A 27623-nucleotide genomic window follows, 5' to 3' on the forward strand; every position below is an offset into this window, starting at 1 on the left:
AGAAGCGAGCGCCACCTCCCACATCTGCCCCCTTCACCATGGCCGTGGTCCTTAGGACACCCCTTCTCTAAATACTGGCCCTGGGGAATGAAAGCCCAGGAGAATCATACCCAGGGTTCCTCTCCCCTGCTGGTGTGTTGCTGGTTAGGAAAGCCTCAAGACATGGTTACGTGATCCTCCTAGTCAAGGGGCCTCACTGTGGTATGTGCCCTTGAGCCCAGGAAGAGGAGGTGATGGGGCAGCCATGGGGCAGAGTGAGGGGGGCACCGGTCTCTGCTTCTCCTGTTCTGTTTACAGACAAGCTGCTGTCCTCCCCCGACAAGGGGGAGCCGGCAGGGCAGAGGACAGTGCCAAGGTGGCACGAGGCACCGCACGTGCCTGGTCTGAGATGGTATTTGCAGCGTGCCAGGCACCTGGAGGTGCTGCTCTGAGGACCCCAGCCCCAGGTGCTGGCTTTAGAAGCTGACCTCTGACCTGGGGGCAGCCGGAATCTGCGTACCCCACCCCAACCCCCACCCTCAACTCCGAGCCCCACCGCCACCAGTGAGTGTTGGCTCCGCTTATAGCATCTGACGCCAGAGGGGCTGAAAATAGCCCCTGGAGAAGGGGGAGAAGAGGACTATTTAAAGGGCTCCGGAGTGGCCCGGCAGAGCAGAGGGAGCAAGAAGGAATCATGGCGACTTCAGAGCTGAGCTGCCGAGTGTCTGAGGAGAACCAGGAACTCCGGGAAGCCTTCTGGGCTGAGTGGAAAGACCTGACGTTGTCCACCCGGCCGGAAGAGGGGTGAGTGTGGCTCAGCCGGAAGTTCTGCCTCTGCTCCCCCAGAGCACCCGCTGCACACCAGAGCTTCCTGGGGACCCTCTTGTGCTCCGGGGGAGGGGGGGGCCCTGGCCATCCCGGGGAGACCCTAGTTTAACCTCAGACCAATGAACAGCAGCTCTCTTTCTCCACTTTCAGGTGCTCCCTGCATGAGGAGGACACCCACAGGCGGGAGACCTACCACCGGCAGGGTCAGTGCCAGGCGGTGGTGCAACGCTCCCCCTGGCTGGTGATGCGCCTCGGCATCCTCGGCCGTGGGCTACAGGAATACCAGCTGCCGTACCAGCGCGTGCTGCCACTGCCCATCTTCACCCCCGCCAAGGTGGGCCCCGCCAAGGAGGAACGCGAGGAGACCCCCGTCCAGCTGCGGGAGCTGCTGGCGCTGGAGACGGCCCTGGGTGGCCAGTGCGTCGAGCGCCAGGATGTGGCCGAGATCACCAAGCAGCTTCCCCCTGTGGTGCCCGTCAGCAAACCCGGGCCCCTGCGGCGTACCCTCTCTAGATCCATGTCTCAGGAAGCTCAGAGAGGCTGAGATGGACTGGACTCAGGCTCCGCTGTGTCTGCCTTGGGCTGGCCGCTCCCTGGCTAGGACCATGGAGGAGAGCTGCTGGCCATGGCTGCTTTGTAGTTTGCCCAGAGGTGGGGGCTGTGGGAGGAGGGAGCCAGAGGCCGGGATGCCTAGGTGTCCCGAGTTCCCGCAGGGAGGGGAGCAAGGATGGTGGGCACGAGGGGTTGGAGAGCTGAGCACTCTCAGCCCCAGAAGGGACAAGAGATACTGGTGAGAGGGAGAAGCCCCTGGAAACAGGAACCTGTGGAGTAACAGAGAGAGGACGGACGAGGACTCTGGAATGCTCTGGGAAGGAAGCCTGGAGACTAGAGGGAGAGGAACGTGAAGAGGGCAGAGGCCGGGCAGGCCCCCAGCACTCTCTGTTAGCGCTGCAATAAAAGCTCAACCATGTTGCAGACTCCGTTCGTTCTTTGTGATTAGGGGTTGGGCGCGGATGTCCTCCGTGCACTTCTGGAAATAGCCATGCATTTGAGCTAAATATGGCACGACCAGAGGGCACGCTCCATGCTTGGTGGGGGACAAGGGCAGAGTTGTAAGCAGGATGACTGCCTGGTCCCCCTTCCTGTGCCACTCACTGCCCAGTCCTGGCGTCCATGTCCAGTCCCTGGCACCGGAGAGTGTCTCGCAGGCCAGCTGGCTTGAGGGTTTGTTTAAATGATATCTGTGAAGGATACAGAAGGTGCTGGCACTAGGGCTGTCCTTGGCTGTGCCTTGGGGTGTGGATGTGGTCAGTGACCCTAAGGCCTGTCAGTTGTAGATCCAGACAGAATCAATCCTTGTGTGGCATCCGGTGCTCCACCCTCCTGGCCTGGGTGGGAGGGCAGGGTCAGGTTCCTGTCTGTGACCCCTGCAGCTGTTGTGATGATTCATGCCCCGGCCTGGGTGTTTGGCCTAAGAAGGAGACTGTCCCCTTGGGATAGGGAAGGGGCACAGAAGGTGGCCAAAACTGTCTTCGCAAAGGCTGATAACCCACCCACCCAAGAAGGGCACAGGGCCATTCGGAGGGTTCCTGCAGATGCTGTCGGCAGGGTGGGTGGCCGTTTTCAATGCATGGGAGTAAAGACTAGCAGATTGTGTGCCAGGTACCTGGAGCACCAAGCAAGACCCACAGGCCAGGCCCTGCCAACTCCCTACTGGGGACAGAAATGCTGACGGGGGGGGGGGGGGGGGAGAAGAGCCAGGGACCTGTATCCAGGGAATGCCCCTCCAGTAGCCCTGGCGGTACCAAGAATGTGCTCCGTACTCCTTGTTCTCACCTGAGTCCGGTATCCCTGCTCTGTGGTAGGAACATCCTGAACCGACCGTGTGCTTCTTGGCACCCAGATAAGCAGTGCACGGCCCCAGGGGCCTTGCAGAGGGTGCCCGGGTGTTCTGCTTGCTAAAAGCATTAGCCCTGCACACCTCCCTTAATCTCTGCTGCCATCGGACGCTCAGGGCAGAGACCTGCTCAGGCCCTCGGCCACCAAGACAGAGGCCAGAACAGAGTGTCCTTTCTGGAGGAGGGAAAGGACATTGCGGGATAGAGATAGGATGGAGGCCGGATGGAAGGGATGACATTATTAAGAAGGGGGGCTTATAAAGGTGTCCCAAGAGGGGAGAAGAGGGGGGAGGCTGGAGGAGGGTGCTGGGACTGGGAAGACGGGTTAATTCAAACCTTGGCAAAGAGTAGGGATGGGATGCTGGGCAAAAGAGCCTGTGGGAGGCTGGAGAGGAGCCAGGGCGGCGGCAGAGGAACCTGGAACTGAGGCTGGGGGTGCAGGCGAGCACTGGGGCAAGCAGGGCAAGGTAAGGGTGCAGGGTTGTCAAGCAAGTGCAGAGAGAGGGCGGGGCTGGCGCGATGTTCCAGAGGGCGCCCCCTCAACACCCTCAAGCCCTCTGTGGCACACTAACTGAGATGGATGAGATGACAGAGACATGGTGGCCTCGGGCACCTCATCCCTCAGTCGCCGCCCACCCCCACCCCCCCGCGGTGGAGGGGTCGAGGCGGGGGTGGGGTGGGAGGGGGACCCAGTGGTAGATAAAGGGATGGCGATGCTAGCCGGGGGGCGTCTAGGAGGCTCCAACGGAAGCATGAGCGGTGGCACAGATCCGAAGCACACTGCAGAGATGGGCCCTGACTCGGACCCTGGCCGGGCGGCCGTGGCCTCAGCTTACCAGCGCTTTGAGCCCCGAGCCTATCTCTGCAACAACTACGCACCTCCTCGTGGAGACCTGAGCAGCCCTGATGGCGTCGGGCCTTGGAAGCTGCGCTGCATGGCACAAACCTTTGCCACTGGTGAGCACTGGAAACTGAGGCGCAAGAGAGCAAAAGCCATGGGGAAATGAAAGAGAGAGAGAGAGAGAGAGAGTGTGTGTAGGCGCTAGATTGGGTGGCTAGCGGGTGCAAACAGGAGGGAGCGAATCAGCCAGGTTCGGTGGTGCTGGCCTGTGGTCCCAGCTACTAGTGACTGGAGGCTGGAGGCCCAGAATTGGAGGCCTGATGAGACAATTTAGAGTCCTTTTCTTCTGAGGAGAGGATGCTTGGGATTGAGAGATGGGTGCGGGGTTGGTGGCGAGCACAGGAGAGTGAGAAGAAGGCCGATGGACAGGTTGGAGACTACAGAGAGGAGGGCTAGATACTGCAGCATCTCCCTACTTAATCTTCACGAGAGCTAGTTTTTGAGCAGTGGGATCCAAGCTAGGGGAGCCAAGCTTCTCTCCAGCGTAGGTAGCCCAGGCTGGCGCCAGTTGGGCCCGACTCCTGTGTAGGCTTGTGCCCCAGGCACTCACCCTATCCAGAAGAAGCGCTGGGGAGAGCGTGAGAGGGAGGGCGGCTGAGGCAGGGACCACCTGGAACCCCTGTCCTCTCTTTCACCAGGCGAGGTGTCTGGACAGACCCTCATTGACATCGGTTCAGGCCCCACCATCTACCAGCTGCTCAGCGCCTGTGCCCACTTTGAGGACATCACCATGACAGATTTCTTGGAGGTCAACCGGCAGGAGCTGGGCCTCTGGCTTCGAGACGAACCAGGAGCCTTTGACTGGAGTGTGTACAGCCAGTACGCCTGCCTCATAGAGGGCAAGGGGTGAGAGCTGGGCTGGTGGGTGGGTTGGTGGGTGATGGAGGGCAGCAGAGCACCCAGCCTCTGGGGGAAGTCCTGAGCCCTGCCTTGTGTCCTCCGTGCAGTGAGTCCTGGCAGGAGAAGGAACGCCAGCTGCGGGCGAGGGTGAAGCGAGTCTTGCCCATCGATGTGCACCAGCCCCAGCCCCTGGGTGCTTCAAGCCTGGCACCCCTGCCCGCCGATGCCCTGGTCTCTGCCTTCTGCCTGGAGGCTGTGAGCCCAGATCTTGCCAGCTTCCAGCGGGCTTTGCGTCACATCACCACATTGCTGAGGCCTGGGGGCCATCTCCTGCTCATCGGGGCCCTGGAGGAGTCGTGGTACCTGGCTGGGGAGGCCAGGCTGTCTGTCGTACCAGTGTCGGAGGAGGAGGTGAGGGAGGCCCTGGTCCGTGGTGGTTATGAGGTGCGGGACCTTCGCACCTACATCATGCCTGCCCACCTCCGCACGGGTGTAGATGATGTCAAGGGTATCTTCTTTGCCTGGGCCCAGAAGATGGAGGTGCAGGTGTGAAGGCCCAATGCGCCAGGTGTCCTGTGCCTCCCAAGCTCCTTATTTCCTGAAGTGGCACCTAATAAAGCGATAGTTCCCTGTGGTGGAGTGCTGTTTGTGGGTCTCCTGAAAGCAAGAAATATGCAGAGGCCTCTGGAGTCTAGGAGGGCCAATCCTGGCTTTTCTTTTTTTCCCTAGCAGCCTCCATGCAGGCTGCCCTCTGTACCATCCATTCTTCCCACCCCGGGAAGGCCAAGTTCAGGAGGGTACACATGGCATGCCTGGCACTGTGTGGTCATAGGGCCAGCCACTCAGCCTCAGCTCCTTAGTGGGTCCCATCAGCTTGTCCCCAGGTGAAGCTCAGGGAGCCTGAGTAAGAAGAGCCAAGGCTGGAGAGCGGAAGGTTGAGGTGGAGAGGTGTTAAGGGCCAGATACAAACATAGGCTGAGACACAAGAAGGAGCCGGGGACAGACCCATCCCTGTTCCTCCCCCCTCTGCTGGCCTTGGACTCTACCTGGCTCTATGACTGGCCCTTGAAATCTCATGCCCATGTACCCAGATAGAGACCTGCCATTGCATTGGCCAGTGATGTCTCCTTCCATCCAGCCCACCTTGTACACACAGAGAGCAGAACCAGGGAGAGTGAGGCCAGGAATTTGTTTATTAAGCATGTCCTTTACTGTCTCTGGCCTTTAAATTGTTCTTAGTATCAAAACAAACAAAGAACCCCCCCCCCCCCGCCATAGGCTGCCCAGGTACATGAGCTGGAACCCTGGCGTAGCTACCCTGCCCCACAAAGAGGGAGCAGGCTCAGCTGCAGACTGCCTTCCGATGGACTGGTTCAGGGTACAGGCTGTCCGGGCCCTGCTTGCTCTGGGATTACCCTGGGAGAGTCAGCTCCTCTATGGAGGGCAGAGAACCGTGATCAGATCTAAGTTCCATATCTTCTTCCCCACTGCCTGATGCCCCTCAAGTCCAGACTCTGACAAGGAGCTGTAGCAGGGAACTGAGTTGGGAGGCCCAACATGCCAAGATTTAAAAAATACATATACATACAAAACAAGAGGGGGCCACCTTTTCCCTTCCTCTCTCTGCCTTCCAGGGGCTGGTTCTGCAGGGTGCTCTCAGGACACGTGAGGGGTCCTGTAACTTACAGTGGAATGCAAAGGGGCACTGGGCAGGTGCCCACACTTATATCCTGCACCCCAGAGCCTATCAGATCATATGCATATACTAGCAGCTGGTTGGCCTTGGGGCCTTGGGGCCTTGGGCAGACAGACACTGGAGCTCAAGCAACTGTCAATGGTGACTCGATTCCCCTGTTCTGCTCCAGCCTCCTACAAGTGTAGCCCATGCATGCTCAGATCTTCCTCAAACCACACTCGCCCACATACCCCCTGAAACACACGCCCCACTGTCTACACTGTAAGTGAAGGCCCACAATCCTCCAGTCCTGACGAACACCGCTCACTGATTATCTGGTCATCTCTGCTCCTGGCTTGGCCCATATCCCTCTATGCATCAATGTGTTCACTCCCAAACAGAACAGCAGCCAGGGTTCAAATCCCAAGCCTTCTGGGGCCCTGGCCCTGAAGGCAAGAATGTTGGGTGTAGGAGGCAGGACAGACAGGCCCCAACCCCGCCACCCTGCCGCCTCTATGTCCCGTCCCAGCAGCCCAGGAAGAAACTTGGGCGGCTGAAGAGCAAGCAACCAGTGCCACCTAGTGGCATCATGACAGAAAGAGCTCCCAAAGTACCCCAAAGGCCTGCGGGTGTGGTATGGGGGTAAGAGGTACTTGGGGTGGTACTATGGGGGTGAGTGATGTGCAAAAGGGAGTGGCTGAGGACACAGAAACAGTACTCCTCTCCATAGACCTGAAAACCTGGTCTCCGTTCAGCCCAGGCACAGGAGGGCTGCCTATTCCCTGTCTCAGACGTGAGGAGGCCAACCCCGAGACAGGTTCCACGTGAGGGCCAGCAAAGGGCAGGTAGCTAGCTATAGGACATCAAGTCCGTGCCCTGCATCTTCAAGTTCAAGAAGCTAAAAGGAGAGAAATAATCATCTCGGGGGTGGAGGGAGAAACATCGGGGATGAGGCTGGGCCGTCCCTCCCAGGGTCTTTAGTCCAGCTTGAACTTGGCTCCAGATTCCTTCAGCAGGTACAAGCTGTCATCTTCCAGAAATCTGTGCATGTGGAGATGAGCCCACTTAGGAATCACCCAGTTCTGAGAACTAACCCCCCCCCCCCCCCCCCGACAGTAGGCTGATAGCAAGTAGGAGGGCCAAGTGGACACAGGTGTCCCCAGTGTGCCCTCGGAGTGGGCAAGGAAGGGTGCAGAGAAGGAATCCCGAGACCGGGGCAGCACTAACCTGAAAAAGAGGATGTGGACAGGAATGGTGCTGATGTGCCAGATGGCGTGGGCGTCCAGGACCCAGAAGAGGGGCGGGAAGTCCAGCAGCTCCAGCAGGGACAGCCCCTGCAGCAGCAGCACCACCGTCACACACCTGCGGGTGTGAGGCAGGCGCCGGTGGTTCCGCAGGCACCAGGCCAGCCACCACACCAGGTTCACCAGGCCTGGGGGCCAGGAACACAGGAGGCTTACTCACTGGACCTCCTCCTCGGCTCTAGCTAGTCCCTTCCCGGACTCCCCGCACCTCCGCCTCCCTGCTCTCAAGTGTCTCCCCAGAATATCCCCTGAGAACCCACCCCCCCGTGCCCATCCACACAGCTCTCCGGAGGGCCTCACCTATAGCCACGTTGGCCATCATGTTGTAGCCGTAGTCGAAGCGGACGAGGCTCAGGTAGGAGATGTGCAGCGTGAGCAGCAGCAGCAGCAGGGCCCCGAAGGCGCTGGCCACAGACGGGTGCTGCAGCCCCACGGTCCTGTGCAGCCACCCAGAGCACCTCAGAGACTGGCTGGCTGCCCTCAGAGCCGGGTTCCCTCAACTATTTTCTCGACCGAAGGGGTGAGGGCTCTCTGAAGCCACTGTCCCCTCCCTGTCCCGCCATGCCAAGCTGTTTCTCAGAAACCAGGGGCCATGGCTCCCAGAGAAGCCAGGTCCATCTATCGCTGGCATCCCCCACCCAGGACAGCCCTGTAGAAATGTGAGAAGGCCAAGGACGGCAGCTCTTGGCCGTCCCCTCTCGGCCCTCTCCCCAAGAACTCACCTGACACAGCACAGGTAAACAGAATGGAGGATGACCGCAGAGGCGCAGAAGTAATCCATCTTCTGAGCGTGGGGGAACAGCCCACGAGGGAAGCAGAGCATGGCACCGTGGAGCGGGGCCCACGGAGGAGCCACAGGGGATGAGGCGGGGAGGGGACAGAGTTTGGGTTTACAGTCAGCAGGGGCCCCACCTTGACCCCCTCTTCCTATGGCTGGTTCACTGTGTCCATGTTATAAAACGTCTAGAATGGCTCAGCAGGGAGGTATTCATGCCATCTAGAAAGTCTTCCCTAAGAGGGCACAACATGGAGGACTTGGAATGTCATTTGGGATGTGATTGACAGACATGGACTCCCGTTGTGATTACACTAGCTGGGTGACCCTGGAAAAGGGACTTCATCTCTCCCAGGCTCAGTGGCCGTATACGGCAGAAAGCCAATGACAAAACTCTCCTGGCAAGGTCCAGGTAAGGCTCCATGTGCTGCCAGGTTTGGGGTGCCAGGCAGAGATGCGGTTCTGCAGATGGAGCTGCCTTCACTCTGTGGAGCCTGCTCTGCCCTCCCCTGGGCTCCTCTGGGACTGTCCCATGCAGGGGGCTGGGAGGTGCTCACCTCTGTGAGGTCAGTGTCCCTGGTATGGAAGACTGTGGACCAGAACCAAGCATTGAGAGACACCTGAGGAAGGAGAGGCCAGTCGGTGTGCTGCCTGAGGTGGAGGAGAACGGTGGGGCTCTGATGGGCTTCCTTTTCCTGGAGAGCGCACTGAACAAACCCAGGTCTCACTCCCACCTAGCCCAGTCTCCTCAGCAGGATTTCCCACCACTCTAAACTGCCATCCAACTCCGCCCCCCCTCCCCAGCCCAAAAGAGCTGCAGCATCCACAGGTTCTGGCCTGGCCAGGGAACCAGTCCTGGCAGAGTGGAGTTCCCAAATTACCCAATCTCTAAGACAACAGCCCCCAGGGCCCTGCCTCCACCCCCACTGCCAGGTGATGACAACCGTACCCCAGGGGAGTCTGTGACCTCAGCTTCTGGGGGCGGGAGGGAGGTGGGTGGGGTGGGGGGGACTTGAGCTAGCTTTGGGTGTGTCAGGATGAACAGCAATCCAGGCAGGGAAGATGAAGCAGATCCCACTGAAGCCTGAGGAAGAGTGGCCAACTAGCCTGGCTTCCTCTGGCTGGGCCAGCCTAACCCGCTGGGCCAGTAGCTGCACTGGAGCCTTGGGAGGAGCAGGGGCAGAACTGAAGAGGCTGTGGGAGAATGGCCCAGGGGAATGCCGGGGGGGGGGGGGGGGGCCCTCTTCTCTGAACAGAGCAGAGAGTGAGACTTGCAAACGCACTGTCTTGTGGGAGTTGGTGCTGGCACTTTCTTCAAGGCCTGTATCCACAGCAGAGGCCCAAGTTACTTAGAGAAGGGCAGGCTAGGGTAGAGACACAAACCAGAGACTGAGAAACCAGTGGCGGCTAGTCACAAAAGGAAGAGCAGGGCTTGGCCTGCCATACCTGGAGGAGTGGGCAGAGAAGCTTGTGGGACAGGCCCCGTAGGATCTGCCCACTCAGGTACCACAACAAGTGGCTAGTCAGGAAGCCAATTTGTAGGGTCCCTCGGTAGGAGGCTCAGACATAGCTGTGCCCATGCGATTGCTAGGAGCTGAGGGTATCAGAGAGGGCAGGGTGGAGAAAAGCAGGGCTTGGAGCCAGGCAGGTACTTTTGATGCTGAGTTCTGGTTCTGGAAGCCCTCTACCCACACCCACGGCCGAGCCCGGCTTGCTCTGCCAGCTGGTCTCACACAGTGTCTTCCACTTACAAAAGGCTACCTGAAGCACAGCCTCTGGAGCCTTGAGCAGGCTCTGGGGTGTGTCTCATGGTGGGTAGGCCTCTTCTTCTGGCCCCTTCCCCAGGCCTGGAAGGCAGCTTTACATTTTCTGTGGCTGCCTGGCTGTGCCTCTCAGTCCGGTACCGAGCCTGAGAGGGGAGGTCACAGCCTGTGTCTCAGGCCAGGTTCAGCCACCCATCCTCAATAAGCGGACTTCCCACTGTGACCAGACAAAAGATAACTCCTTTTCCTGCTTCCCACTGTTGGCTTGTCTTTTTTAATTGGTTTATTGAGGATGAGTAGCCAAACCTGGCTTGGGACACGGGACACAGGCTGTGACCTCCTAAGTTTAGAACAAGCCTAACCCCCTCTCCTAACTGGGGCAGGCCTGAGTGACCCTCACATGGCCAATAGTGAGCTTGGTCAGACCCCGGGCTAGAGACAGGGCCCAAGCAATCACAAGAACCAGGCAGGCCAGGTGCAGGGACATCTTAGGGTGGCCCTGGAACCAGTATGGGAGGGAGGAGGGGAAGGCAGCAGGCAGTGGCAGCCCGCCAGGTCTCCTTGTCACCCACAGCAGGAAGGGGGAGGTGACCAGAGGGCTGATCTAAGTGTCAGTTGGAACTCTGGGGAAGCAAGGGGTGGAGGTGCTCAGGGCCAGGCCTGAGCCCCACAGACAGGCGGGGGCTGCTGGGTCCCTTATCTAGATGTCTGCCTCCCAGGGGCCTTCTGCTTCAGAGTCCTCTCTGAAGCTTGTACTCTGTACCCCTGGGACATCTCTCTCTCTTAAGGAGTGTCCCATGAAGGGTGGGCCTTTCAGATCCTTTCCTCAGACTCAAGGGCAGTCTCGCTAAGAAAGCAGGCCCTGGAGCCAAACCTAGGGGCTTTAAAAAGCTCTAACCACAGCACAGAACTTCCTGTGTGTCCTCAGACAACTTATTTGCCAGCTCTGCCTCAGTTTCCCTGCTACCTGTGGGTTTTACTGCCTGGTGCACAGGTGTCCCAAGGAACCTAGGTTTCTTTCATCACGTCCACCAGGCAGACCCCACCACTTCCCTTTCATCTGACCCCCAACTTCGCTTTCCTCAAGGGCCACCAAATTCGAGGTCAAACCATGGGGTTCCAGAGGCCCCAGCTCCCAGGGTACAGACAGTTCAGCTAAGGGAGAACCCATTTTCACATTCCCAAGCTACTGTCTACCCACTGTCCCATCAGCATGGTCCCAGCAGGTGCTGTTTTTCTTTAGAGCTTGTAGTCAAACACAGCAGGGGACAGATGGACAGGGAAGGGAGGGGAAGCTCCCATGCACAACTGTTCTACACTCCTTGGTTGTGCTTAGTGTGGTGGGAGGGACCAGCAGGGGAGGTGAGACTTTTATGTAAACACTGAGTATGGGGGACACGAGGCCAGACTGGCAGTAGTGACAGGGAGAAGGGGACAGGAGGCTTGTGGAGGGAGGCAGGGGGCTGTTTCAGTCTGCTGGCAAATAGAAAAACAGACAAAAATATCACAGCCGTGAAACTGGTTGGATGCCAAGGGAGCCCAATCTGTCAGGAATTTGACCCCAGTGTTAAGCCCCAGTGCTCGGGGCTGTCATTGACACCATCACGGTGGGGACAAGCAGATCTTTAAATAGCTCGGTGTCTCAGAGGTGGGGGAGGCAGAATGTTAAATATGATGTCTGTTGCCATCCTGCCCCCTCCTTGGGGCCACAGGGGCCACAGCTGAGCAGGGCAAGACTGCCTTGGGTCCACTCCAAGAGGAGGTGGGGCTTTTTTTCCATCATCAAAGGATTCCTGGGCTAGTGAGATGGTTTGAGTGAAGGTATTTGTGCCAAGTCTGATGGCCTGAGCTCAAATCCCAGGACCTACAACGACGGGAGAGAATCAATTCCCTTGGGATGTTGTCTGTCCTCCACCTATGAGCTCTAGCATGTGCACTGCATGCTATACCCGCTAATAAATCAATAAATGTTTTTAAAAAGGTTTCCTTCGTGTCCTAGCTTGGTTTGTTTTGCTAGGTTTTGTCTGACCGCTGGGAAGTCTTTCCTGAAGGCTAGCCATCGCTCTGCTACAGGTTCAGCCTCTCTTCTCTTGTGGCTCCCTCGGCTATGGCCGTGCAACCACTGCCTGCCACTTCATCTCACACCTACACCTGAGAACCTGCCCTCGATAGATAAAGGTGGGGGAATTGGAAGAGGGCCAGGCCCCCCCCCCCAGGAAGTCAAAGGGTCACAGCATGCAGAACTCTGGAAGATTCTAACACCCTTCCTGGTACCTGCCCGGGGCCTCCTGGGTCTAAGCAGCAAGGTAGGGGCCACCCTGGGTGCTGAAGTTTCATGGGCTCCACTGAGGGACAGAGTTATCAGAGAAAAGCTACCCCTGCTCCCCAGCAGAACCTGGAGCTGGCAAAGGGCTCTCTCACCCACACCCCAGCACAAACGAGAGCCACTTTGTTCCAGAAGACCAGACCCGGGACAAAGTCTACCGCCACACCCTCCATGTAGAAACACAAGGCTCAGTGGCGAGTGTGAAATCCAGCCTAGAATGTATGTGATGGTACCTGCCCACCACAGCAGTGCCCACTGGTCCAGAGGCTGGAAGAGTGGACGCTGAGAGCCAACCTGGGCTATACAGTGAGACCCTGTCTCAGCAAAACAAAAACTAAATCATCCAATCAGCGTGGACTCTGTGTCCCTGGAAGACCTCATAAAGGCAAGAAAGGGTCCCAGTAACCTCAGCATCTGTCCCCAGGCAGAGGCCCTCCGCTTTCCAGCTCTTAGGTTTTGCTGAGCCCTCCGGGAGCTTCTATGACCTGTTTACAGGCCGACAGGGTCTGTGCACAGGCTTTGCTCTGGAAGTCTGGGCTACACACATTCAAAACCTGATTCTGCCCTCAGCAGATGCTCTGCCAATGTTTACTCCAGGGAGCGCTCGGGCCCTGGAGCCCGGTGGTGTGGTGCCAGAGGCTAGCCCTGTCTCCTCTCCTTGCTGACTTATTAGCTATTATCTGGAGATAAAGCCCTGTGTATCTAAGTCTTACTCAGATTGCATAGGCACATGATGAGAATCCCATGGGGAAGTGTTTGTCAGGTGCTGAGGACAAGCCTGGCACCACATGCATATGGTCTTCCTCTTGCTTGTTGTCGAAGAACTTAACTATGTAGTCCAGGATAGCCTTGGACTCAAGTGTGGTCTATCTGCCTCCACCTCTGAGATTACAGGCATGAACCACCACACCCCACTATAACTATTGTTTGAAAATTAAAATTTTTGTTTGTTCGTTTTTTGAGACAGGGTTTCTCGGTGTAACATCCCTGGCTGTCCTGGAACTCATTTTGTAGACCAGGCTGGCCTTGAACTCATTAGAGATCCTCCTGCCTCTGTCTCCCAAATGCTGGGACTAAAGGTGTGAGCCACCAAGCCCTGACCCCCCACTGGCCCCCCCAATAAAGGTCTCAACTATGCAACCTACAGTGACCTCAAGGTACTTCTTCCACAGGCTCCTGAGTACTGGCATTAAAGGCATGATCACCCTGCCCAATTGTCCACAGCCCTCGACAGTGAGTTATATTATCATTGAAGGGCAAATACCCTACCTAACTCCTCCCTCAACAGGCTCAGCCTGTGCGTCTCAGCTCACCTGTGCTGTGCTGTCAGCTATGGTCAGAGCCCTCCAGCCACTATGCCCAGGAGCAGCCTTCTCTCCTGCTTGTCCTGTCCTGTGGCTCTCGGCCTTTGCCCTTACCCTCTGCTGACTTTACCTAGAAGATTTCCCTGCTTTCTTCAAATTACCCAGACACCTTCAATTCCTCACGTCTGTCTCACATCCAGGGAGGCCTTTCCTTGTTGCCCCATAGGGAACCAGGCCCATCACACACTCTACAGTCCCTCCTTCCTCTGTGTTGCTTCAAGGATGGACTTTGACAGCCAATTGTGGGACTGTGAGACCAGTACCAGAGGGCAAGGACCTATGTGGTTTTTCCATGTTCTGGGGCCTCCAGCACTCAGCAAAATCTTGGCACACACAGCAAGTGTCCAGTGGACACAGTGGAGGCTCTTCTGGCGGGAAGGTGACTGAGTGGGAAATTTCCCCTTAAAAAGGCCTGTCAGAGATGCTCTGTCCTAGAGACGCCCATTGCACCCTCTTTTCTTTGTTCTGTTTTATTTTTCAGAGACAGGGTTTTCTCTGTGTAACAGTGTCGGTTGTGCTGGAACTTGCTCTATAGACTAGGTTGGCCTTGAACTTAGAGATCCACCTGCCTCTGCCTCCGGAGTAGTGGGATTAAAGGTGTGTGCCACCAACGCCTCACTCCATTGCACCCTCATATTGTCACCCAGTGCTCCTCTGGACCTAGGTGCACATTTCTTCAATGACCCCAGGCTCTGGATTCTAGTTCTTCAGACCAGCCATACTGGTGATGCTCTTTCTTACTCAGATGGCACCCCCTCCCCCTCATGTTCTCCAGAGACAGACCAGGACCAGGCTGGGCTCTAATAAGAACTCTGAGCCAGCCAGGCCTGGTGGCTCATGCCTTTATTCCCAGCACTTGGGGAGGCATATACAGGCGGATCTCTGTGAGTTTGAGGCCAGCATGGTCTACAAAGAAAGCCAAGGCTACACAGAGAAACCCTGTCTTGAAAAACAAAACCAAAAAACTCAAAACAAGCAGCACAATAAAATACTCACCCCCCCCCAAAAAAAAAAAAACAAAAAACCAGCCAACTGTGAGCCAGAACAAAAGTGACATCAATCCTCCAGAGTGGTCTTGGAAAGCCCTGCAGTCCCAGCATGCTCCCTGCTATCCACTTCCTGCCCATGTGAGCAAATCTCCCCATTGAGACCAGCCTGGTTCTCTACCAGAAGGCAAAGCCTGGTGCTGCATCTTCTATTTTTGCTGTGCCTGACTACCACACAGTTTAGCCCTGAACAGAGACAGGCTAGCTGCTAGAAGCCCATCATTGGGGATGTAAGAGTTCCTCTGTTCAGAGCAGGGTGTACCCAGTGTCCTGCCAGGCTACCTACCCAAGCGAAGGCCATGCAGGTATGGTACATGGGGGAGGAGGCCGGCACAGAGGCGCGGTAGCGGCAGAGCATCACCAGGCTGGCCAAGCCATTGAGGAGTGAGGCCACGGCGGAAGCTGGCTCTTGGATGAACAGGAACCGGGAGAAGGGCCACTGAAAAAGGAGCATAGGGAGGAGGCCTGAGGGGAGGCAGCCCCTAACTGGCCTGGTCAACCTTTTCTTGACAGCTGCACCAACAGGTCTCCAGCTGGTTCCTTAGCTCAGGATTTTGGCCAAAGCTTTAAGTTCTCTCAAGGCAATGAGTAGCTCCCCAGAAGTCCCTGGTTAACATTAGAGTCTTTCCCTGGCTGGCAGGCGCTGCAATCGGAACCAAACTCTGGGGACAGCAGAGAGGAAAGGTGAAACCATACAGACTTACCATCCCAGTCCAGGTCCCACTCCCCCTCAGCTGATTACCATCGTCCTCTATGTGCCTGACTGCTTTGTGGTAAGCTAGAGTAAGTAATCCCTGCCAACCCCCACAGGCCAAAATGGGGTAACAGTGGGTCAAAGGCACAAAGCAGCTGGACAGTCTGAGGGTACTGTTGATGGTCTAGGCTCCTATCGGAGAAGCAACAGGAGGAACAGCTTAGTCAGGGTCAGTGGAAATCCCCACCAGCCCTGAGAAGCTCAGTACTCCTGTGAAGGGACACCACCAATCTTTCAGCTTGGATGTTAAGTTTTTGGAGAGAGTGTCTCACTATGAAGCTGTGGCTACACAGACCAGGTGAGCCCCAAATTTATAGAGCTCCACCTGCCTCTGCCTCCCAAGTGCTGGGATTAAAGGTGTGTGCCATCCTACTTGGCTTGAGACACAGACCTCATTACTCCAAGTGCAGAAGCGACACACTGGCACCATCGGAAAAGCAAGAGACTCTGAGACCTGTCCTGTGACTACCCCACCCCCAGACTGCTGGGACAGCACGGGCCAACTTGGTACTGAAGGCCACCACCCTGAACCTTCCCTGAACCCCCCCCCCCAACTCACCTTGCCATGGAACTGAGGCACTCTGTGACCCTCCTGAAGGTAGAGGCCAACGGTGACCCACATGCACTCATACTTGCAATCGTCCCGACAAGTCCAGCCTGAAACAGACAAACAGAACTATAGATGTCCTGGCTTAGGAAAGCAGAAGCAGCCTGGTGGAGCCCAGGCCTGAATGAAGGCTGGAGAGAACCAGGGGAAATCTCAAAAATCTTACTTCCCATTTGGACATAGAAGAGAGGGTAGGTATATATACAAGGAGAGAGAGAGAGAGAGAGAGAGAGAGAGAGAGAGAGAGAGAGACTTTTAGCAGTGGGAGCAAAGAGAATAGTTTCTTCTAGTTCCTTCTCCCTTTACCCAAGCTCTTGGCATCTGTGGGGACCTGGGTTCATACTTGTCCATTCTGAACACAAGGAAGAATCCTTGGTGCCTTCCCGCCTCCTGTTAAGATTAAGCTCAGACCCTTCACCCAGACCCCTGAGGTTCCAAGCTGCCTTTGTTCCCTTATTGCCACAACTCTTCATGCTCCCTTCACTCTGTGTAAACCAAGCTGCTGAGTGCCCCCAAATCTTCCCAGGGGCCTCCAAGCTCTCTGTTCCGGCGTCTGGAATGGAGAGGGGTTACTAATGAGGATAAGCGGTTGGTCAAACAGGCCAGAACTGGAAAGCCTGCTTTACAACTTTATAGACTGGGTGACCTAGGGCAAGGTACTTAACCTCTCTGAGTGTTCCCATCTTTAAAGTGAATTAGTGGAAACTATCCGAAATGGTTGTGGTGGAAGTCAATTGACCTGCTGTGATACTTCTCAAATGTGGGTTTATATCAATTCCCTCTTTAAATTGTTCCATGATGATCCCTGCCTCCACCCATTGAAGCAGACTCCATTTCTTCCTCTTCCAAATCTATATAGGGCTTCATCTATGAGTTCATTAGAGCTCAAACCATTCTGTCCATGAGAAGGCTAACATTCATCTGCTCAGGGACTCTCAGCCCGGAAGGGCAGGATCCTGGTCTGCTTCCTGTGTTATTTCAGGTCTTGTATGCTGGTTTGGTTGGGTGCACACCTGTAATCCCAGCACTTGGGGAGGCAGAGACAGGCGGATCTCTCTGAGTTTGAGGCCAACCTGGTCAACAAATCCAACCCAGGGCAGCGAAGGCTTCACAGAGAGACCCTGTCTCAAAAAACCAAAACCAAACCAAACCAAACCAAACCAAAAGAACTAGTGGTTTGAATAAATATAATGAAATCTCTGTAAAGGTAGGACAGGATGATGACACACGCCTCAGACCCAACATTCAGGAGGTTCCACTCGTATCAATACTAGAACTCCACTCATAACAGAACCCATGGGGAAACTGAGGTGCTGAGATTGCAGAGCAGTAGGAAACAATAGGCGGGGCTAATACCAGAGGGCGGGGCTTACATGGGGGTGGGTGGAGCTTACCAGCTAGGCTCATGTAGATTGGCTGGCGGGAGCGGAAGTGCTTCAGTGCGTCCCCCGAGCAGTTCCGTTCCTCGCAGCTGAGCACGCAGTCGCGGTACACCGGCTCGCGGTCGCCTTGGGAGCCCCACGCGAGCCCCACTGCCACGGTTAGCAGCAGGAGCCGGGCCGTCCGCTCGGCCATCCTATCACTTTGACCGGCGGACGAGGGAGGAGCGTGGGAGAGTACGAAGTCCCACTTCCGTATCAACCGGAAGTACCTGTGTTCATGGTTGCACCCTCCGCTGACGCCCGCCCACTTTAAATAGAAGTTCCCGGATTTTAGTGGGCGGGTAACCCATCTCTAATCTTTTATCTCTTAATATACAGCATTCAAGTGGAAGAGGCGGTGTGCGTTCAGGAGCAAATTAAGTGTGTTTTCTCCCTTTCTCTACGGTCTCTTTGTTTCAAGCGGACCCCTTTCTATCACCCGCCCTCTTAGATTACAGTCTCCAAATGTTCTGGGCACCCCACGTCTCTCCATTTCTTGTGTTATCTTGATTAAATACTCGGTCGTTAAAATAGCTGCAGAACTTAACAGGTGTCTTTGTCTCTGCTTTGGTCCCCTTCAGTAGGCCTATCTGTCCTACTTAGCTTTCTATTACTGTGACGGAGTTCATGACCAAAAGCAACTTGGAAAGGAAGGGTTTGTCTTATGCAGCCCGACCACAGCCCATCATTGAGAGAAGGCAGGGCAGGAACCTGGAGGTAAGAACTGAAGCAGAGGCCCGGGAGGAGTGCTGCTTACTGACTTGCTTAGTTTCTTATGGTGCCACATGCCCAGGGTTGGCACCGCCCAAGGTGGTATGGGTCCTTCAATATCAATTGTTAATCCTGAACGTGTCCCCTACAGGTTTGCCTAATCTGAAGAAAGTATTTATTTTCTTAACTGGGTACCTGTTTCCCAGATGACCCTAGCTTGTGTCCAGCTGACGAACAAACAAACAAAAACTGACCACATCTCGATTTTCTAAACTTCAAATTTGAACCATCAGGCTCTTAAAATTCTGTACTAATTCCTCAACTCTGGTGGTCTGCACTCCAATGCTCCAGAGCCACTTCAAAGGCTCATGTCTTCAGAGGCTCCTGTCCTTGTTTATATCATATCACGGGCCCCTCTTGCTTTTGCTTCTGCTATCAACTAAAGGCTCCTTTTGAGGGTGGTTGTTAAGAGACAGGATAATATGCAACAGCTTTTTTTTTTCCCCCCTCCCATAAAGGATGGAGCCCTTTCCTGTCCTGTTCACTTTGGCACTAAGGTAGAACTTTGGCTTTCATGTGAGACACTTCAAGTGCCTTTTCTTTCTTTCTTTCTTTCTTTTTTTTTTTTTAATTGAATGAATATCTGGTAACCTGGGTTGGATCCTCAGAAATCAGGTCAAGGTGGGAGGGGAGAACCAACTCCACAACGTTGTCCTATGACACCCACGTGTGTGCTGTAGCACAACAATAATACATGGAAAACATTCTCGGGCTGGAGAAATGGCTCAGCCGTTAAGAATGCAGAGGGTGGGAGCTCAGTTCCCAGTGTCCACATGTCCTCGTGATCACTTGTACATCTAGCTCTGGGGGACCTGATCACCTTTCCTGGCCCCTGCAGGCCCTGCATGTGTATGTACACATACACATATGTACATACGGACACTTGGGTGCTTGCTCTTGTGACGTCCATCTCTGCCCAGCCACCAGCATCCAAATCTTCCTGAAGCTTTGACCTCATGCAACTAGCTAAATACTGGACCCCAGTATTTAGAATGGGACCCCAGACCCGTTCTTTCCATTCATGGTCATATTCCCTTTATATCCTGGAAGGGGGAGTTGGGATTGGAGGGTAGGATTTAAAGGTTATGAAGTGGAGGTGTGGAATGGCCAAGTGCCATGGGATTACCTTCATTCCATCCGGTGAACAGCTCAAGGTCCTACCGTTCACCCTGAATTGTCTGAGAATGACACTTCTTCCGGTTAAGTATAACAGTGTCCTTGAAGCTGACCATCCAGTTGATGGGGATAAGAAAATGACTGTGTTTTTGTTTTGTTTTGTTTTGTTTGTGGAGATAGGGTCTCCATATATAGCCCAGGGTGGTCTCCAAATTGGAATCTTCCTGCGTCTGCCTTCTAAATTCTCAGAGTGTAGGCATGAGCCACCTCAGTTCACCCTAGGAAGGCCTGAGTGAATGTGTAAGGCATGGACAATGTCAAGAAAGTTCTGACTCAATATGTATTGTCGACATGGCACAACAATGCCTCAGACCAATGGAAGTTGGCAGAGCCTTCCCACAAGGCTTAGAAGAATGGCAAAGCTTTTGCTAGTGTTTACAAATGATGGAACAGTATGTGCAAAAAACTAGCAACTGCAGCTTTCCAGATGCCTGCAACCTGGCACTGCTCCCCTGATGAGCCCTTCTACTGAGCCTAAGTTGGCCCTCTTTCTCCTGCTCTGCATAACAGACACACAGAGCTCCCTGTTGCACAGTTCATGTGCCACCCGAGCAAGCATAGCCCACCAGATCGGATCCCAGCTTTTCTAGAAGCCTGCCTGAGTGTCTGAGCTTGCTTCAGTCCCTCATTACCGGAGTCAGCTTTTCAGGAGCAAGCCATGTGTGGTAGGGCAGAGTGGTTCCTGGCATGCATTCAAGATCCTTTGCTCAGTCCCGAGGACTTCCCCTTGCTCTTCCTCTGGAGGGAAGCAGAGGCAGGCAGATCTCTCTACTAGCCTAGGCTACATAGTAGGTTCCAGACCAGCCAGCCAGAAGTACATAGTGAGAGCCTGTCTCAAAAAAAAAAAAAAAAAAAAAGAAGGAAAAACTGGATATCTGTCAACAGACAATGAATTCTGTAATATCTATAATGAAATGTGGACTAGAAATTCATAACAATGGGCTATATAGGTGTCATGTACTGACATGCAAGAATAAATCTTCGTAATACTTTTGTTATTTATAAAATGCACAATTCACAGGCACATACCTATGTATATACATACTCAAGTTATACTTGTTATTTTAAAGAGTATATCTGGCCAGGTGTGGGGATTCAAGGAGGAGGGTAGAAGTGTGTTCCAAGCCAACCTGGCTTACATACTGACTTCTAGGCCAGCCACAGCTACATAGTGACACTCTTTCAAAAAACTAAATCAATTAATTATAAGAATATATTTAGACAGATATATAAGAAATAGTTACTGGTTTTGTGGAGAAGAAGAAAAACAGAAGCAAAAGAAAATGCCATCTCATTTTTTTTTTCTTTTTTTGAGACAAGGTTTCTCTGTGTAGTCCTGGTTGTTCTAGAACCCACTCTGTTGACCAGGCTGAGCTAGAACTGAGATCTACCTGCTTCTGCCTCCCGAGTGCTAGGATTAAAGGTGTCCACCATTCCACCTGGCACAAAGGAAAATCTTCATTCTTGCACTTCTATAATTTTTTTTTTTAACCATCTTTGGAAACCCTGCCTCTGAAGCTAGAGAGATGGCTCCACAGTTAAGGGCACTGGCTGCTCTTTCAGAGGACCCAGGGTTCAATTCCCAGCATCCACGTGGCGGCTCACAACTGTCTGTAATTCCAGTTCCAAGGGACACGGAACCCTCACACAGACATGCATGCAGGCAAAACACCGATGCACATAAATAAAACTACATAGATCATTTTTTTTTTTTCTCCTCAGGGCCATATTACCAGCCTGTTGGCTCCTACAATCCTTTTCTATCGCACAGCAGCCAAATGTTGTCTTTAACCAGAAATCAGATCGTGGGTTTGCTCCAGGACTCTGTGGCTTGCCCTTGCCTGAAGCCTCACTAGGCCCATGAGAACCCAAAGCCTGATCTCTGGGCGTCCTTACCTCAACTTCAGGATACTGTTGTGTCCTAGGCAGCTTTACTGCTTTTCCAAGACACCAAACTTGTTCCTGCCTTGGGGCCTTTGCACTATCTGTTCCTCAGTCTAGAACTATCTGCCCCAGGAGTGTGCGGCGCGACTTCTTTTGGCCAGACAGGTTTTACCCAACCTGCTCAAAGGTGTTCTCTACCCGCACCCCAAAGTAGGCTTCTCCACCTCCCCTCTACCCTGCCCTCCCAGCTAGGTCACTCTTCCATTATCTAATTATTTTCTACCCAACATTCACCTATACAGGAAATCATGCTTTTGCACTATGATCTTTTGCTTTAACTTCAGACAGACCCCAGCTACTCTGGAGCCCATGGCAAGGGGAATCACATGTTCAAGGCCTGCCTGGGCTATGGAGTGAATCCAAGGCTATCCTAGGCATTTTGTGGGATTCTGTCTCAAAACTAAAGCGGTGGGAGGGGAATGGAGCTCAGTGGCGGAGTGTGTGGCTAACCTGTGAGGCCCTCAGTCCTCAGAGCTGAAGGAGGGAGGCGAATGGCTGGAGACAAGGGGCAAAGGGAAGACACAGCAAGGTGGGCGCGGACAGCAACACAAAACTGTATCATCCAAGCAGGACTTCCCAATTACCCTGTACCTGGAAGCTTCCTCGACTTCTCCTTCCAAAGCCAGAGGCAGAATCCTCATTCACACCCAGTGCTCTGTACTCTAGTGACTGGGGCCTCAAAGGACTAAGCGGCACAGTGAAGCAGGGAACACCACTCAACTCATGAAAGAGGGGATCCCGAACCTGAGGAAGGGGATGCCTCAGCGAAGCTCTTAGGAGAAAAGCACGGGCGTTTAAGGGGTCACCATCTTCACGACAAATCCTGAAGTACTGATAAGAAGCCAGGCATGGTTGCAGATGCCAGCTGGCCATGGGAGGGGGGGGGGGGGGAGAGGTGGCAATGGTACTGAGGCTTGAGTCTAGGAGTTCAAGACCATATTGGACAACCTATCACAATCCCGTCTCCACAGACACAGAACCAGAAGCGTCTGGAAGCATTCTGTGCAAGTCCCTCAGGCTTCTAGAGACTCATTCAGGATCACAAGCTAAGTGGCTGAGGAAAGGCTCTGAAGGGACAGGCTAAGGATGCGTATAAAGCAGCACGCACAGCCCCACAGAGACCAGTGCCCACACAGCCTGACACACATGGGTTGGGATGGGTGTTACACGTGCCACCTAATACATACATAAAATCCTGGTGAGTCCTCAGGCTTTTTTTTTTTTTTTAGACATAGTCTCACTGTTAGAGGGTCATTTTCGTTCTAGAGCAGCTTTGAGAGACAAAAGGAATTCCAGGACCTTGAGCCTGCATTCCTGAACCCTGAATGTAGGTGAGAGGGGCTAAGGAGATAGCAGCAGGCCCAGGGTCACCCCAGCTAGAAACTGAGCGAGGTCCTTGAGAGCGGAGTTAAGCCTGGGTTAAGGATTAGTCCTAATGCTTAGGCTACCCCTATTCAAAAAGGCCATCCTACTGGGTACATGTCACCTAAGTCTTTAATCCCAGCGCTTGGGACCTCTGTGAGTTCCAGGACAGCCTGGTCTACGTAGTGAGACTGATGTGAACAAACAAACCCCTTTTCGTTTTTAGGCAGGATTTCCCTGTGTAGCCCTGGCTGTCCTGGAACTCACTCTGTAGACCGGACTGGCCTCAAACTCCCAGATCTCCTCCTGTCTCTGCCTCCCGAGTGCTGAGATTAAAGGCCTGCACCACCACCGCCCAGCTAAAACAGGCCATCTTTAAGAATTTTTTTTTTCCTGTCAGAAGCTTCTGAATTATTCTCCTTTGGCACCAAGGTGCTCGTGTGCTCCTTCCCAGTAACTAATCTATTCAGACACTTCCTTCGCAAGTGACACCCCAGTCTCAAGGCCGCAGCAGGCTTTAGATTGCGGCATGGACCTCGGACTGTGGACTGACTGTCCCCTCCTGTTCTCTGTTTTTTTCCAAGGCTCTGACCTGAGGGCTGGCTGGTGAGGTAGGCAGAAGGGAGCTTGCACACACACACACACACACACACACACACACACACACACACACATACACACACTCTCAGCGCCACCCTCTGTGCCCCCCAGGCTGGTCAATGATTGACTGGCCCTTCACAGGCCACTGGTTTTAGACCCTGACTGGTGACCCTTAGAGGTCACCTCCAGCATCCAGAGCCCCCTCCTGCCCCTTTGATGTCAATGATCCCCCCTCCACAGCCCTTCTCTGCTGCCCCGGATTTTCTCAGGTGAATCTCGGGCACCTTGCTTCTGGTCAGGAGTACAGCCAAACTCTCTTCCCGGTCTGTCTTCGAAGTTCCCTCCTCACTGGGCTTGTCTCACAAACTCAGACTTCACCGCCCTCCCCTCTCCACCCAGCCTCCCCCTTCAGCCTTTGTCCCCAGACATCCTCTTTCCTTGGCTTTCCTGCCAGGCCTTGCTAAAGCGACAGTTGAGCAGAAAATCGAATCGGCATCGCCCACCCTGCCCCCCTTCCTCTCCTCTTGTCAAACACCAGAGAACGTTTTTTCCTTTTCCTTCCAAGCTCTGAATGTACTCTTTCTCTTGGAAAGGCTCAGCCCTCTGGAGCCTCCTCCCCAGGGCGTGAGTTCTGACCCCAGCTCCTCCTCCTCCCTTCTCCCCGACCCCTCCCACCCTTGCGGGCTCAGCACCCAGGCCCCGCCCCCCCTGCAGCCCACTAGGGCTGAGCATTGTCTGCAGGGCTGGGCTCCTTCCAGGGGTCTGGGATGCCCAGAACGTGGCCTTTGCTTGTACGAAGGAGGGAGACGGGAGGAGGTATTTCTGCTGATGGAGGGCCCCTGGTGGCCGATGGAGGAGCCGCTTCTGCTCCCCTGCAGCCATCTAGGGAGAAGGCTAGCTGATGGGCTCCTTGCTTGAAGATAATGTTGAAGAGCTTCCTTGGCTCAGTTCCAGACTCATCTGTGTGACCTTGGAAAGTTGCTTTTACCTCCTAGAGGTAGTTCTCAACATGTGGGTAGCAACCCCTTTGCCAAGCTTCTATCTCCAAAAATATTTACATTGCGGTTCATAGCCGTGCCAAAATTACACTTATGAAGTAAAAACTAAAATAATTTTATGGTTGGGGGGGTCACCATAACGTGAGGAAGTGTATTAAGCGGTCACAGCATTAAGGTTGAGAGCCACTGGCTTAGAATCTCAGAGTGCTTTGTCAGGGAAAATGGTGAGAGGGGAAATGCGGCTGCAGAGTGATACAGAGTTGGGGTTCAGTTCTGAGCAGCTGTCTTGTCGGCTGTGCTAACCCCAGAACATGTGAGGAGCACAGCGGGGGAGAGGGGAGGAGGGACACCTTTAATCTGACCCTACTGGTCTTAGCATGCCTGGATACAGCCACCAACGACTCTCAGAATCAGGTCAGTGTATCTTCTCCCAGGAGAGCTGAGAAGGTGCAGATCTGAGGGACTCATGGATTAGGTCGGAGGCTGGAAGATGGGGCCAGGATCAAGCCCCAGTTTTGCTGTGGTTCAGCCATCTCCATTGCCTTAAGATGTCCTGGGCAAACATCTTAATCCTTTTCACCCTTGATTTCCATAATCCCGAAATAGAGATGTGTGTGTGTGTGTGTGTGTGTGTGTGTGTGTGTGTGTGTGTAATTGTATTTCATTATGTTATTAAGATTTTTAGCTTCAAATCCCCAATCCTCCTGCCTCAGCTTCCCAAGTGTGGGGATTCTTAGCTGGAGCCATCATGCTCAGCTGAAAACAGGAATGGTTAGTCTGAGGGGGCTACTACTGTCAGTCAGTATTTCTTGAACATTCCTGACAATGATCCAAGGAGAAAATCATTGGACACCATCACCTAATATATATATATATGTAATATGTATATAACATTATTATATACATACTATTATAGTAGATTATTATAGTAGATATACTATATATAATATATAATATCACCTAATATATACTACATAATATCACAGTGATATTATATATGACATGATACTATATATAATATCACAGTGATATTATATATTATATATTAGGTGACATTATATATACATTAGGTGATGGTGTCAAGTGGTTTACATATACACATACATGCATGTATATATGTGCAACCTAAATGCTGTGCTGCAACCCTCTAACACAGCTCCTCATGTTGTGGTGACCCCAGCCATAACACATAATTTCCTGGTATATAAATGTGTATAGATCTGTACACATTTTATGGTCTGGATTGTATACATGTACATGTGTCCACCATGTGATTCCTGCTACATGTGATGCCCGTGCCTGTTTTCCCTCCACTCCGTTTCTTTCCTCCTTTTCTCCCCATCCCCCACCCCTCCCATGCATTCTAGGCTACTGCAACAGCACCAAAGCACAGGGCCAGCCCTCTTGTTCTACTTCTTAAAGGAACAAAACCAGGCTGGGCGTGGGCGTGGTGTTCCAGCGTTCAGGAGCAGACCCAGGAGAGCGTCTACAGGTTTGAGGCCAGCCACCTCTCCATATTGAGTTCTGGGCCAGTCTAGACTGAGACCTTTCTCAGGCAAAACCAAGCCACACCAGACCTTTGCCTCTGGTTTACTGGTATATTTTGGTAAAGACTGTAAGCTTCCGGCCCTTCATTTTCACACACGTGCCTAACTTTGATTTAATAATGTTCTTTATCTTTTAGAGTACTTCAAGTTGGTTCCCACAAATGTTACATCTGCCCCAGAACTGCCGAATCTGAGATCATTTATTGAGCAATGAATATGAGTCAAGTACTACCCTGCTGAGGGCTTGTGTCTCCTCCCTTAGCTCCTACCTAGCACAGTATGACAGATCTCACAGATTCCCCAACCGAGGCCCAGAGATGGTTAGTCACTTGCCCAAGGTCACACAGCTAGTACGTGATGGAGTGAAGATCTGCACTCGGGTCATCTGAGCACCAGACTCCCATGTTCTCTGTTCCCCAGTGTGGTAGTGCCACCCTGGAACCGTGTTCACCAGCGGAAGAAGATTAAGAGAGGCCACTGCCAGTCACTGCTCAGCCCCAACAGATGCCTCTGATTGTATCTGGGCCAGCACAGATGTGTTCACGACCGGCACATTCCAACCGACACCACCAGGGTTAGCAAATAAAAAGTACGGATACAAGTTCAATTTGAATTCCAGATAAACAATGGGTAGTTTGTTAGTGTAAACATGTCTCCCGAAATGTGTTCTTGGAATTTCTCACACAAGGCATACCATTCTTTCTCTTTTTCACCTGTCACCAGGCTTCAGAAGTGGCATCTAGGTACTTCAGGGGTAAACTGGCAGGTGAAAGGGACAGAGACCGAAGAGACACTGAAAAAGTACTGGGTGAACTCATAAAGAAACAGGGATGCTATTTTTCCTTTTTCTTTTAGGTGTTTCCCAGATGACCTTAGCTTGTGTCAAGCTGGAAAAACAAAACAAAACAAAACAAACAACAAAAAACAAACAAACAAGAAACTAACCACATCACCACTTTCTAAAGTTCAAACCCATCAAGTTCTCTCTCTCACTCTCTTTCTCGAGACAGGGTTTCTCTGTGTAGCCTTGGCTGTCCTGGACTTGCTTTGTAGACTTGGCTGGGCTCGATCGATCCGCCTGCCTTGGCCGCCCTGTAGTGTGGAATTTTCTATGCCTGCCCCAGCTCCCAAATAATGACTCGGAGACCTATTACATTTATTAATAAGCTTTAAGCACTATAGCTGGGGAGCTATTCATCTATCCTAACCAGTTTATACTGGTCCAGACTATTTCTCAGCCACATGCCCTGTTGCCTGTTCTAGTCTCACCCTGGCTGCTCTTGCTCCATCTGTGTCCTCATGGCGACCTCCTCCTCATGGCCACTTCTTCATGGCAACTTTCTCTGCTGGGCCTCGGACTGCCTAACGGCCTTGCAAGTCCTGCCTTAACTCTCCTACCCAGCTATTGGCCGGTCAGCTCTTTATTAACCAAGATGGCGGAGGACAGTTTTTACATAACATTGAGACAGGAGGTTTTTCAATACTAATTGCAATGCCCACATACTCATGCTCTCGCAGAGGACCCGAGTTCAGTTGCCAGCATACACTGCCTGGAAACTCTTAACTTCAGGGCATCGATGATGATTCCCATTCCCTCTTCTGACCTCGGTGGATAACTGCCCTTATGTGACCCCGGCCCCGCCCCTCCCAACACACAAGGGAAAAAAAAAAAAAACCACAAAATATAAAAAACACCTAAAAAAAAAAAAAAAAAAAAAACAAAAAACAAAACAAAACAAAACAA

The 27623-nt window shown here is 53.3% G+C and overlaps 4 protein-coding genes across 5 annotated transcripts in view; 3 read left to right on the forward strand and 1 right to left on the reverse strand.

The window, feature by feature from the left end:
• Positions 1-516: 516 nt before the first annotated feature.
• Positions 517-1775, forward strand: Tcap (titin-cap). The gene is made up of 2 exons (XM_055620321.1): positions 517-783; positions 958-1775. The coding sequence occupies exons 1-2, from the start codon at positions 674-676 to the stop codon at positions 1349-1351; spliced, it is 504 nt and encodes a 167-aa protein (XP_055476296.1). The 5' UTR covers positions 517-673; the 3' UTR covers positions 1352-1775.
• Positions 1776-3457: 1682 nt separating this feature from the next.
• Positions 3458-4998, forward strand: Pnmt (phenylethanolamine N-methyltransferase). The gene is made up of 3 exons (XM_055620585.1): positions 3458-3662; positions 4245-4452; positions 4554-4998. The coding sequence occupies exons 1-3, from the start codon at positions 3458-3460 to the stop codon at positions 4996-4998; spliced, it is 858 nt and encodes a 285-aa protein (XP_055476560.1).
• Positions 4999-5631: 633 nt separating this feature from the next.
• On the reverse strand, positions 5632-17721 carry Pgap3 (post-GPI attachment to proteins phospholipase 3). 2 transcript variants are annotated; one of them, XM_055620442.1, is made up of 8 exons: positions 17455-17721; positions 16013-16110; positions 14986-15138; positions 8758-8820; positions 8148-8206; positions 7726-7862; positions 7349-7553; positions 5632-7162 (listed from the first exon to the last, which is right to left on the reverse strand). In XM_055620442.1, exons 1-8 carry the CDS (start codon positions 17633-17635, stop codon positions 7099-7101), a joined length of 960 nt encoding a protein of 319 aa, XP_055476417.1. In that variant the 5' UTR covers positions 17636-17721; the 3' UTR covers positions 5632-7098. The 2 variants fall into 2 exon arrangements, with proteins under 2 accessions (XP_055476417.1, XP_055476416.1); XM_055620441.1 differs by having other exon boundaries at positions 8148-8209.
• The window catches only part of Erbb2 (erb-b2 receptor tyrosine kinase 2), a 33565-nt gene continuing 23488 nt past the window's right edge, over positions 17547-27623 (forward strand). Inside the window, exon 1 of the mRNA XM_055620437.1 lies at positions 17547-17600. The gene's annotated coding sequence lies outside the window, so the exon portion shown is untranslated. The remainder of the gene's footprint in view (positions 17601-27623) is intronic.

Source organism: Psammomys obesus, unplaced genomic scaffold, assembly GCF_907164565.1.
Source record: "Psammomys obesus unplaced genomic scaffold, mPsaObe1.curated_primary_1811, whole genome shotgun sequence".
Classification (NCBI taxonomy): domain Eukaryota; kingdom Metazoa; phylum Chordata; class Mammalia; order Rodentia; family Muridae; genus Psammomys; species Psammomys obesus.

Excerpts from the sequence above, each read along its gene's own strand:
- Tcap (XM_055620321.1), top strand. The coding sequence starts at position 674 with ATGGCGACTTCAGAGCTGAGCTGCCGAGTGTCTGAGGAGAACCAGGAA. Across the intron at positions 784-957 it reads TCCACCCGGCCGGAAGAGGG|GTGCTCCCTGCATGAGGAGG; the intron begins GTGAGTGTGGCT and ends CTCCACTTTCAG.
- Pnmt (XM_055620585.1), top strand. The coding sequence starts at position 3,458 with ATGAGCGGTGGCACAGATCCGAAGCACACTGCAGAGATGGGCCCTGAC. Across the intron at positions 3,663-4,244 it reads GGCACAAACCTTTGCCACTG|GCGAGGTGTCTGGACAGACC; the intron begins GTGAGCACTGGA and ends CTCTTTCACCAG. Across the intron at positions 4,453-4,553 it reads TGCCTCATAGAGGGCAAGGG|TGAGTCCTGGCAGGAGAAGG; the intron begins GTGAGAGCTGGG and ends TCCTCCGTGCAG.
- Pgap3 (XM_055620441.1), bottom strand. The coding sequence starts at position 17,635 with ATGGCCGAGCGGACGGCCCGGCTCCTGCTGCTAACCGTGGCAGTGGGG. Across the intron at positions 15,139-16,012 it reads TGCCTCAGTTCCATGGCAAG|TGGCCCTTCTCCCGGTTCCT; the intron begins GTGAGTTGGGGG and ends CTCCTTTTTCAG. Across the intron at positions 7,554-7,725 it reads GATGGCCAACGTGGCTATAG|GCCTGGTGAACCTGGTGTGG; the intron begins GTGAGGCCCTCC and ends CCTGGCCCCCAG.